The sequence below is a fragment of the Saimiri boliviensis genome, chromosome 12 (genome assembly GCF_048565385.1).
Source record: "Saimiri boliviensis isolate mSaiBol1 chromosome 12, mSaiBol1.pri, whole genome shotgun sequence".
Classification (NCBI taxonomy): Eukaryota; Metazoa; Chordata; class Mammalia; order Primates; family Cebidae; genus Saimiri; species Saimiri boliviensis.
In genome coordinates this window covers 52,711,243-52,723,256 of record NC_133460.1, presented here as the reverse complement: position 1 = coordinate 52,723,256, position 12,014 = coordinate 52,711,243, and the positions used below count along the sequence as shown (strand labels likewise).

The window sequence follows — 12,014 nt, the reverse complement described above, 5'->3', positions numbered from 1 at the left end:
AATGGCACGATCTCGGCTCACCGCAACCTCCGCCTCCTGGGTTCAAGCAATTCTCCTGCCTCAGCCTCCTGAGTAGCTGGGATTACAGGCATGCGCCACTATGCCCAGCTAATTTTTTGTATTTTTAGTAGAGACAGGGTTTCACCATGTTGACCAGGATGGTCTCGATCTCTCGACCTTGTGATCCACCCGCCTCGGCCTCCCAAAGTGCTGGGATTACAGGCTTGAGCCACCGCGCCCGGCCTTATAAAGTGTTTTATATGAATGTACTATAGTGTATTTCTTCAACCATCCTACCGTTCTACTATTGTTGAATATTTAGGTTACTTACAATTTTTTTTTTTTTTTTTTTTTTGAGGCAGTCTCGCTCTGTCATCCAGGCCGGAATACAGTGGTGCAACCTTGGCTCACTGAAACCTCTGCCTCCCAGGTTCTAGTGATTCTCCTGCCTCAGCCTCCGAGTAGCTGGAACCATAGGCATGTGCCAGCATGCCTAACTAATTTTTTGTATTTTTAGTAGAGACAGGGTTTCACTGTGTTGGCCAGGCTGGTCTTGAACTCCTGGCCTCAAGTAATCCACCTACCTCAGCCTCCCAAAGTGTTGAGACTATAAGCATGAACCACCGTGTCTGGCTTATAATTTTTTAATAACATAGTACTGTGATGAATATCTTTGCACTTAAGTGGCCACATTTCTCATGAGCTCTGTAGAATAAACTTTTAGAAGACTAATAACTAGTTGAATGTTATAAACTTTTTTTTCATACAGGGTCTTGTGTTGTCTTGGCTGGAGTACAGTGGCATGATCACGGCTCACTGTAGCCTTGACCTTCTTGGCTTAAGAGATCCTCCCACCTCAGCCCCCTGAGTAGTTGGGCCTGCAGGCTTGCACTACTATACCTGAGAATTCGAATGCTATAAACTTAAAAAAATCTCTTGATACATACTGGCCAGTTAGCCTTGAGGGAGACTATACTTCTGAGGACAGTAGGAAAGGGTACTTATTGTCCATTAATTTTTTTTATCTTATAGTGTACAGAAATGAATTTTAAAAATCTAGTAGTCAATCAGTTCTCAATATATTTGTCAGATCAGGCTGAGCCTGATGGCTCATGCCTGTAACCTCAGCTACTTGGGAGGCTAAGGCAGGAGAATCACTTGAGGCCAGGAGTTTCAGGCTGTACTGTGCTATGACCATATGCCTGTGAATAGCCACTCTCCTCCAGCCTGCGCAACATGGTGAGACCTTATCTCTAAAAAAACAAAAACAAAATTTGTCAAATCAAACTAGTCTTTGTTTTTGTTAGAGGCCCTGGTTTAAAAACTAAGTCCTTAAGAAGTGACATGACAGGCTGGGTGCAGTGGCTCATGCCTGTAACACCTGCACTTTGGGAAGCTGAGATTGGAGGATCATTTGAGCCCAGGAGTTCAAGACCAGCTGGCCAACGCAGTAAGATCCCCATCTCTACAAAGACTGAGAAAATTAGCTGGGTGTGGTGGCGCACACCTGCAGTCCCAGTTACTTGGGAGGTTGAAGCAGGAGGGTCAACTGAGTTCAGGAGGTTGAGGCTGCAGTGAGCTTTGATCATGCCACTGGACTCCAGCCTAAGCAACAGAACAAGACCCTGTCAAAAAAAAAAAAAAAAGATCTATATGACATAGAATAAAGAAGTGATCAGGTAGAATTAATCAGGAAGAGATGATGAAGGAAAATGCCAATTAGGATCCATATGTTAAAAAATAGAATTTGAGCCGGGCGCGGTGGCTCAAGCCTGTAATCCCAGCACTTTGGGAGGCCGAGGCGGGTGGATCACGAGGTCAAGAGATCGAGACCATCCTGGTCAACATGGTGAAACCCCGTCTCTACTAAAAATACAAAAAATTAGCTGGGCATGGTGGCGCGTGCCTGTAATCCCAGCTACTCAGGAGGCTGAGGCAGGAGAATTGCCTGAACCCAGGAGGCGGTGGTTGTGGTGAGCCAAGATCGCGCCATTGCACTCCAGCCTGGGTAACAAGAGCGAAACTCTGTCTCAAAAAAAAAAAAAAAAAAAAAAAAATAGAATTTGAGAGGAGTCCTTTATCTTATTATAAAATATTTACTAAGCACCATATTACTTTACTTTTTAAATTTTATTGATTTTTTTTAGACAGAATCTCGCTTGGTTGCCCAGGCTGGAGTACAGTGGCAGGATTGGCTCACTGCAATCTCCACCTCCTAGGTTCAAGCGATTCTCGTGCCTAAGTCTCCCAAGTAGCTGGAATTACAGGTATGTGCCACCATGCCTGGCTAATTTTTGTTTATTTTGTAAAGACGGGATTTCACCATGTTGCCCAGGCTGGTCTCAAACTCCTGAGCTCAAGCAATATGGGATTACAGGCATGAGCCACCACACCTGGCCACCAAATTACTTAAAAAAATAGTGCTTTATTGATATGTAGTTTACATACCATACATTTCACCTATTTAACGTGTACAGTACAATGGGTTTTAGTATATCAAAGTTCTCCATTCATCGCCACAATCAATTTTCAAGCGTTTTCATTTGACATGGGGGAATCGATTGAACCTGGGAGGCAGAGGTTTTAGTGAGCTGAGATCGCATCACTGCACTTACTCTGCGTGACAGAGTGAGACTCTGTCTCCAAAAACAAACAAAAAAAAAGTGTTATCATCCCAAAAAGAAACTCTATACCCATTGACAAAGCATTCTTTATCTCCTTCTACTCTTCCCCCAACCCTAGGCAACAACTGATCTATTTTCTGTCTGTATAGATTTTGCCTGTTCTGGATATTTCATATAAATGGAATGATACAGTATGTGGTCTTTTGTGACCAGATTAATTTTGACATAATTGTAGTTCCTAAAGCGTTACATAAACACTGCTCTTTTTTTTTTTTTTTTTTTTTTTTTTAAATAAAGACGGGGTTTCACTGTGTTGGTCAGGCTGGTCTTGAACTCCTGACTTCAGGTGATCCACCCACCTTGACCTCCAAAGTGCTTGGATTACAGTAAACACTGCTCTTGACCTATAGTCTGAATTTCATAGTACTTTGAACTTGGGCAGTCATCATCTTATAGATATCTAAAAAATTAACTTTTGTTATGGGAAATTTCAAATATATTCAAAAGTAGCCGGGCGCGGTGGCTCAAGCCTGTAATCCCAGCACTTTGGGAGGCCGAGGCAGGTGGATCACGAGGTCGAGAGATCAAGACCAACCTGGTCAACATGGTGAAACCCCGTTTCTACTAAAAATACAAAAAATTAGCTGGGCATGGTGTTGCGTGCCTATAATCCCAGCTACTCAGGAGGCTGAGGCAGGAGAATTGCCTGAACCCAGGAGGCGGAGGTTGTGGTGAGCCGAGATTGCGCCATTGCACTCCAGCCTGGGTAACAAGAGCGAAACTCCGTCTCAAAAAAAAAAAAAAAAAAAAAAAGAATAAGAGTAGGCTGGTCACAGTGGCTCATACCTGTAATCCCAGCCCTTTGGGAGGCCAAGGCAGATGGATCACCTGAGGTCAGGAGTTCAAGGCCAACCTGGCCAATGTGGTGAAACCCTGTGTCTACTAAAAATACAGAAAATTAGCTGAGCACGGTGGCAGACTCCTGTAATCCCAGCTACTCGGGAGACTGAGGCAGGAGAATCACTTGAACCTGGGAGGCAGAGGTTGCAGTGAGCCGAGATCATGCCACTGCACTCCAACCTGGGCCACAAGAGCAAAAGTTTGTTTCTAAATAAATAAATAAATAAATAAAAATAAATGTTATAATAATCCTCCAGGTACTTATAACCAGCTTCCATAGTGATTATCTTGCATAGTTATCAACATATGGCCAGTTTTGATTTAGCAATAGCCACTCTCCTGCCACTGTCCTTTCCGCTGTACATTAGTTTTTGAGACAAGGTCTTGCTCTGTTACCCAGGCTGGAATGCCCAGTGCCATCAGGGCCACTGCTGAGGTTCTCTACCTCAGCCTCCTGAGTAGCTGGGACCACAGGCACACACCACCACATCTGGCTAATTTTTGTGAGTTTTTTTGTAGAGACAGGGTTTTTCCGTGTTGCCCAGGTTGGTCTCTACCTCCTGAGCTCAAGTAGTCCACCAGCCTTGACATCCCAAAGTGCTAGGATTATAGGCATGAGCTACCATGCCCAGCCTCCTCTAGATTATTTTAAAACAAATCTCTGACATTATATTATTTCATCCATAAATAATTTGGCATGTATCTTTTAGAAATAAAAAATTGTTTTTAAAAGACAAACATATAATATTACTAAACCTAAAAAATTAACAATAATTTTAAATACAAATACCTAGCTAATATTCCAGTTTTCTCAGTGGTCCCATTAATGTCTTTTCATAGTTGTTTTATTGCAAGTCAGAATTAAGACACACACATTGCATTTTGATGATAAGACTCAGTATGATACCCTCTGTTTTTTCCCTTTCCATTTATTTGTTGAAGAAATTTGGCCATCATCTTATATGGATTTTGCTGACTATAGCCTAGTAGATTTTTGTTTTTGAGACGGAGTTTCGCTCTTGTTACCCAGGCTGGAGTGCAATGGCGCAATCTCGGCTCACCACAACCTCCGCCTTCTGGGTTCAGGCGATTCTCCTGCCTCAGCCTCCTGAGTAGCTGGGATTACAGGCACGCGCCACCATGCCCAGCTAATTTTTTGTATTTTTGGTAGAGACGGGGTTTCACCATGTTGACCAGGATGGTCTCAATCTCTTGACCTTGTGATCCACCCGCCTTGGCCTCCCAAAGTGCTGGGATTACAGGCTTGAGCCACTGTGCCCGGCCCTAGCCCTCATTTTTCTTGTAACTTAGTACTTAGAGCTAGAAGCTCAATTACAATCAGATACAAATTTTAAAAATAAGAATATTCGATAGAAAGTTTTTTGTATTTCGTACACCGTATCAGACATAGGTAATGTTTGGTACTTTCTTTTTTTAGGATTAGTCAATGAGTAGACATCATCTTAACCGTATCTTTTACTGAATCTAGAAATTCCCTTACAAATGGCCACCTCTACCTCTGCTTAAATTCTATTTTTTATTTTATTTTATTTTTTTTTTTGGCAGAGTCTTGTTTTGTTGCCCAGTGTGGAGTGCAGTGGTGTGATCTCAGTTTATTGCAACCTCTGCCTCCCAGGTTCAAGTGATTCTCCTGCCTCAGCCTCTCAAGCATCTGGGATTACAGGTGCGTGCCACCACATCTGGCTAATTTTTGTATTTTTAGTAGAGACAGGATTTTGTTATGTTGGCCAGGCTGGTCTTGAACTTTTGACCTCAGGTTATCCACCTGTCTCAGCCTCCCAAAGTGCTGGGGTTACAGGTGTTAGCCACCACACCCTGCCTCCTTTGAAAGGAATCAGAATCTACTCCCTTCAGGAGGTTCCAGTGGCCACCTTCTTATCTAGGAATCACACTTGGCTTAATTAGAGGAACACCCAATTCTAAACATTACTCTGCAATTATTTTCTTTTCTTTTTTTGAGACAAGGTCTTACTCTGTCACCCAGTCTGGAGTACAGTGGCATGAACATGGCTCATTGCAGTTTCAACCTTCCATGCTCAAGTGATTCTTCTACCTTCACCTCCCAAGTACAGGTGGAGCCACCATACCTGGCCAATTTTTTAATGCTGCTGCTGCTTTTTTTTTTTTTTTTTTTTTTTTTTAACAGATGGTGTCTTGCTATGTTGCCTAGGCTGGTCTTGAACTCCTGGGCTCAAGCAATCCTACTGCCTCAGCCTTCTAAAGTGCTGGGATTACAGGCATGAGCTACCATGCCCAGCCATAGCTATAATTCTTAAACTTGGCTACCTAGTCATCTGAGGAGTGGTTCAGAAAACCCCAAAAAACACATATATACAGAAATAATTTTATAGAAATAAGAACATAGCACACATGCTGTTTTTATTATAGACAACTTTCCTGTCCCTTCTCTCACAGTCAGTCCCTACCTCCTCAGGTGATTATCTAGTGTGCATACATTGTATTTTTCAGTTCATACAATCCTGTGTAGACCTATATATACATAAACTGTTTATGTGTTGGGTTTTTTTGCTTATAGATCATTTTACAGTTTTTTTCTTTTAATGCAACAATGTTTCATTAAAATTCCTTTAAATAATCTAATTTAACTCAGTTCATTCTTGTTAAGTGACTGGACAATATTTGGTATTAAACCATAATGTATTTAGCTAGTCTTCTATAGATGGGCACTACTTTATTTCTAGTTTTTGGCTACTATAAATTATGTCAGCAGAAAACATTCTTGGTTGGGTGTGGTGGCTCACACCTGTGATCCCAGAACTTTGGGAGGCTGCGGTGGTCGGATCATGAGATCGAGACCATCCTGGCCAACATGGTGAAACCCTGTATCTACTAAAAATAGAAAAGTTAGCTGGGCATGGTGGCGCGCACCTGTAGTCCCAGCTATTCAGGACCCCAAAGCAGGAGAATCGCTTGAACTTGGGAGGCAGAAGTTGCAGTGAGCCAAGATGGCACTATTGCACTGCAACCTAGTGACAGAGTGAGACTTCATCTCACAAACAAAAACAAATTCTTATACATATGTTGTTATGAATTGGTATTTTTTCTTCCTTTTCCCAGGATTAGAATTGTTGGGCAACAGGATAAATATATTTTTGATTTTATTGGAGATTACCAGGTTGCTTTTTAGGAAGCTATTATAACATTTCAGATTTTCCCCAATAATGTTCAAGGATATTTTCTTAGACTTTTTGGGAACCTTTCAAAAATGAAAATTCCCAGGCTCCAACCACAAATCTGATTTCAGGTCTGTGGTAACATTCAGGAAGCTATATTTTTTAAAGTTCCCAGATGAATCTGAAGTGGTATTGAAAGCACTGCATTTAAGTACCCAGGAATATTAAAAATAACTGGTCTTACAGTTCTTAGATGAATAATATCAGCTTCAGCCAGATATATATATTAGAATCAAATTATCAAATTGAGACATGAATTGGCCACGGACATATATATCAAATGTAGGTCAAGGGCATATACAGTTTTAGAATGGAAAACTTAATTAGTTGGCTTGGGGTTGGCCTCTTGGGAGTTACCTATCCAGTTTAAAGCAACTGTGAACAATCTGGAAAGATTTTGAAGAGAGGTAAGCATTTAGTGGTTGGTTAGAATTTAAGTGATTGAGAGAAGCTCAGAGGAAAGTAAAAGATCATTATACATGTAAAACATTCCTGAGGATCTCCTGCTCAGAGAAAAGAGGTCACCAGGTGAGATGACAAGTGTACTGTGCTGAAAATCAAGAGGCTTTAATTTAATCCTGGTTAAACTGTCAGACCCTGAAACTCATTTTCCTGTTACATAAAATGAAATGGTTTGATAGGTGATTATTATGATCATTTCAATTCTGAACTAGACTGGAGATGATAATTTCCTTTGTCACCATACATACTCTAGAAAATCACTGTGTTAGATAATTTCCTCTGTCTATAAGTCTTGAGCCCAAGTCTGACAGAAGCTGATTATGTTTACAAAAATGAAATGAAGCAAGATGGGGACATTCAGTTGTTTGTCCACAGAGTCCTTTCTCTACAATGTTTTTCAAGGGTTGTGATCTGAGACCCTTGTGGCCTATAGGAAACTATCCATATTCTAAAATTCTTATTTCTAAATTCCAGGAGCATGTCCTCCATTGAATTCAGGGATGCATTTTATTATTTAATGAAACAAGAACTCCTGAGTTTGTGCTACTAGGCTTAGCGATTAGGCCCCAGGAGAAGAGATGGCCTCAACTTCTATTTGTGTTTTCCTCTTCAGGCTCTGCAGATGGCATGGGGAGGCGGTTGCACTCAGCTCCTGGTCCTGGTCTCTCAAAGACTCCAACAGCAGAACTGGAGCACGGTCTCCATGAAGCAAGAACAGTGCGTACTTCTCAGGTAGCAGCCTCAGGTGCTAAGGTGCTGGGCCTGGGGTGGTATGTTGGGGAAGGAATTGTAGAGAGATGTGACTGGTAAGGATGATGATAAGGCAGAGGTATGGTGATATGGGGGCCATCAGAAGAAAATAAGGTCTATGATTGGGCTTCTTTTGAATGAGAGGAAATTGATACATGCATTTAATTCAGGAGTCTTCTCATATTCTTTCCCTGAGGATAGTGTCTGTAGGAAAACCATAAGTCTGGTATTATGTGTCTGCCTGTATGTGTCTGTGTGTTTGAAGGCTACACCTTGCCGAGGCCTCAGCAGGGAGTGTGGGGAGGATGAGCAGTACAGTGCAGAGAACTTTCGCCGCATCTCACGCAGTCTCAGTGGCACCATTGTCTCAGAGAGGGAGGAAGCTGCAGTTTCTTCCCACAGTTTTGTAAGTAGAATCAGGGTCTGTCTGTTCAGAGCATCCTCTTCCTTGCTAAGCAAAAGTACAGTGCAGGTGAATAAGGAGGGAGAAAGTAAAGGTTGTAATGTGAGGAAAAGCCATGTGTACTCAGCAAAAATAAGGACACACAGTCATTATTTTATTTACAAGCATTCGGTTGGAGCCCAGAGAAATACTAATTCCCTGTAGCAGTTCTGAAAGGCTGTGCGTGTTGTAGGGTTTCCTACGTGAGAAGAGTAATAATACTTGAGAGGAATCTGAGAAGCAGAGGCTGCTCATTGGGTTAAGAACCCACTGCACTAATCAAAGGAAGAAGTGAAGAATTGGGATGGAGTATTGTTTTGCTTTTTCCTCTCACCTCCAGTATGTGATTGAATAGAATCCAGTGTGTTTTCAATCTAAAGTGAAGCATGTGCATCAGTGAGAAAAGGAAAAAAGTCTTCTTGAGAATTTTCATATACTAATGCAGTAATGTGTAGTTGGAAGGGACAGGAAAGCCCTATCAGTTTCACTCCCTTACCCAAGTTGAGTTTTCATTACAGAAGAGGTCAAGGTACAAAGTACCAGTGCATTGAAGATTGTCCACTAAGTCAGTTCAGTAAAAATGTAAAAACAGGTTTTAAATACATAGTACAAAAATAAAAAGGTATATGGTGAAAACCAAGTGTGTCTTCTACGAGCCCGTCAAATCCAGTTTCCCTCCTACAAGGTACTCATTTTTCCAATTTTTCTTTTTCTTTTTTTTTTTTTTTTCAGACAGTCTCCCTTTGTCACCCAGGCTAGAGTGCAATGGCTCAATCTTGGCTCATTGCAACCTCTGCCTCTCTGGTTCAAGCTTTTCTCCTGCCTCAGCCTCCCCAGTAGCTGGGAGTACAGGCGCCCACCACCACGCCCGGCTAATTTTTGTATTTTTATTGGAGATGGAGTTTTACCATGTTGGCCAGGCTAGTCTTAAACTCCTGACCTCAGGTGATCTGCCTGCTTTGGCCTCCCAAAGTGCTGGGACAGGCGTGAGCCATTGCACCTGGCCTCATTTTTTTCATTTTTAAAAATCAGCGGAGGCCGGGTGTGGTGGCTCATGCCTGTAATCCCAACACTTTGGGAGGCTGAGTATGGTGGATCACCTGAGGTCAGGAGTTCGAGACCAGCCTGGCCAACATGACGAAACCCTGTCTCGACTAAAAATATAAAAATTAGCCAGGTATGGTAGCGGGTGCCTGTACTCCCAGCTACTGGAGAGGCTGAGGCAGGAGAAAAGCTTGAACCTGAGAGGCAGAGGTTGCAATGAGCCAAGATTGAGCCATTGCACTCCATCCTGGGTGACAAAGGGAGACTGTCTCAAAAAAAACAAAAAAAAAAACAACAAAAAAACTGAATTTATAATAAGATTTATTCAATTTATTGTTCATAAATTCTGAAACAATTCTGAACAGGCTACCATTCTTTTTTGGAAAAGGTGTATTCTCCTGCCTACCATTTGTTCACCTGTACTTTCTTTTTTTTTTTTTGAGATAGAGTTTCATTCTTGTTGCCCAGGCTGGAATGCAATGGTGTGATCTCAGCTCAGCACAACCTCCGCCTCCCAGGTTCAAGTGATTCTCCTGCCTCAACCTCCTGAGTAGCTGGGATTATAGGCATGCACCAGCACGCCCAGCTAATTTTTAGTAGAGATGCGGTTTCTCCATGTTGGTCAGGTTGGTCTTGAACTCCCGACCTCAGGTGATCCACCTGCCTTGGCCTCCCAAAGTGCTGGGATTATAGACATGAACCACTGTGACGGCCTGTTCTCATATACTTTCAGTGCATTTAATGGCAAATTGTTATTTTCCTAGGAGAGTTACTTCCTTTCTTCTGACTTCTGTATCATTTATTGATTCATTCTTTTTTTTATTTTTAAAAACTTTTTTCTTTATTCCTGTTTTCTTTTTTATCCAACATACAAGTTTAATGCCATTGATTCATTCTTTTAAATAAATGCTTATTGATTCTGTCACAAGATTCCTAGCACAAAAATAAACAAATAAGTGCTTACTAAGTGTATGTTTTAGATATTGTGCTAGGTGCTGGAGATACAATGGTGAGTTAGATATAGTCCCTGCTTTTATGGAGCTTACAGTCTACAATGAGGGACAGATAAATCAATAATTATACTGTATTAAGGATTTGATCCTATGGGAACATAATAGAAGGGACATGTAAACCAAGCTTGAGGTATCATGGAAGGCTTCCTGGAAGAAGCAAAAAGAATATAGTAGGTAAAAAAGAACTGAGCAAAAATTAACTTAATTAAAAGAAGTTTAGTGTGGCAGGATTAGAAAGTCTGGTGAGGGGAGATGATGGAGAGTGTTGACAAGAGAGGCTGCAAAGAATATAAACAAGGGTCAGATCATGGACCACAGAGAGCCCTGTATATCACCATAATAATTTGAAAGGATAGAGAGAAGCTGATATACTTGAGACCTGGTTAGGAAGTAAACATCAGTGGGAGTTGGTGCCTGCCTGGATATTGGGAGAGGGGAATCAAGGATGATACCCAAGTGTTATGGGTAGATAATGATATATTTGAAGGAAGAGATGCATTTGGTTTTGCATATATTAAGCTTGAGTGGAGATATCTGGCAGGCCTTTGGAATGAGACATATAAGCTAGAAATTGAAAATTTAGAAATCATAGCCATTGAAAAGAGGAAAAGACTATTGCACAAAGAGAAGAGGAGCCAGGACATATCCCTAAACAGCATCAGATTTAAGGTAGTTCTTCTTCTGAAGAACCCTAAAAGGAGATTGGGAAAAAAAGACTAGAGAGATTGAAGGGAAACCAGAGATATATGGTACCATAGGCACCAGTGGGAGAATGTTTAAAGAAGAAAGGAATAATTAGCTATGTCACATGCTGAGAGAACTGGCACCTGGTCCTTATGTGGTATGATAAATGCCTATCTTGTGCCATCTTGTGGTAGGTGCTGTGAGCATACACTGATGAAACACCACAAATTCTGCCCTTGAATAGCTTGCAGTCTCATAAAGGAAATTAGACACATTGGCATATAGATTATTTTATTTAATGTGTTATTTACTAAGTGCCCACATTGTTCTACGTACTGTTCAAGGTGCTGGGGATACAGAAGTAAAAAGAAATAGGGAGAAAGATAATAAACAAATAAATGATTTAATGCCAGAAAATGATAAGTATGATAAAGAAGAATAAAATAAGGCAAGAGAATAAGGAGTAAAGGGGTAATAGTGGTATTTTTGAGGGTTATTCCTGATAGTAGGGTAGTGAGGGAAATCAGCTCTAAGGAAATAACATTTGATCAGGGATCTCAGTGATGTGAAGGTGTGAGCCATCAGAAGAATATTCTTGGTAACAGAAACAGTAAGTATAAAGGCTCTGAGGTAGCAATGAGCTTGAGGAACATTAAAGTTAGAGTATAAAAGCTACAGGAATGATAGGAAATAAAGTGAGGAGCAGCAGGGCCATATCACATAGGATCTTGTAGGCCATGGTAAGGAGGAGTGGATTGGAGATAGGAAGAGCAGATTGAAAGCTGTTGCAGTAGTCCAGGTGAGTTTAAATATAAAACCTATAGGTAGAAATGACAGCCCTTGGCAACTAGTGGAATTGTGGATAGGAAGTGGGAAATCA

The 12,014-nt window shown here is 41.3% G+C and overlaps 1 protein-coding gene across 12 annotated transcripts in view; it reads left to right on the top strand.

Annotated features, from left to right (window-relative positions):
- The window catches only part of USP54 (ubiquitin specific peptidase 54), a 144,104-nt gene that overhangs the window by 128,258 nt on the left and 3,832 nt on the right, over positions 1-12,014 (top strand). For 6 of the 12 annotated variants that reach the window (XM_074382398.1, XM_074382396.1, XM_074382399.1 and 3 more), the window contains 2 exons: positions 7,815-7,933; positions 8,217-8,357. In XM_074382398.1, the coding sequence (XP_074238499.1) occupies positions 7,815-7,933; positions 8,217-8,357 (260 nt within the window). The remainder of the gene's footprint in view (positions 1-7,814; positions 7,934-8,216; positions 8,358-12,014) is intronic. The other 6 variants (XM_074382401.1, XM_074382405.1, XM_074382406.1 and 3 more) reach the window with 3 other exon arrangements.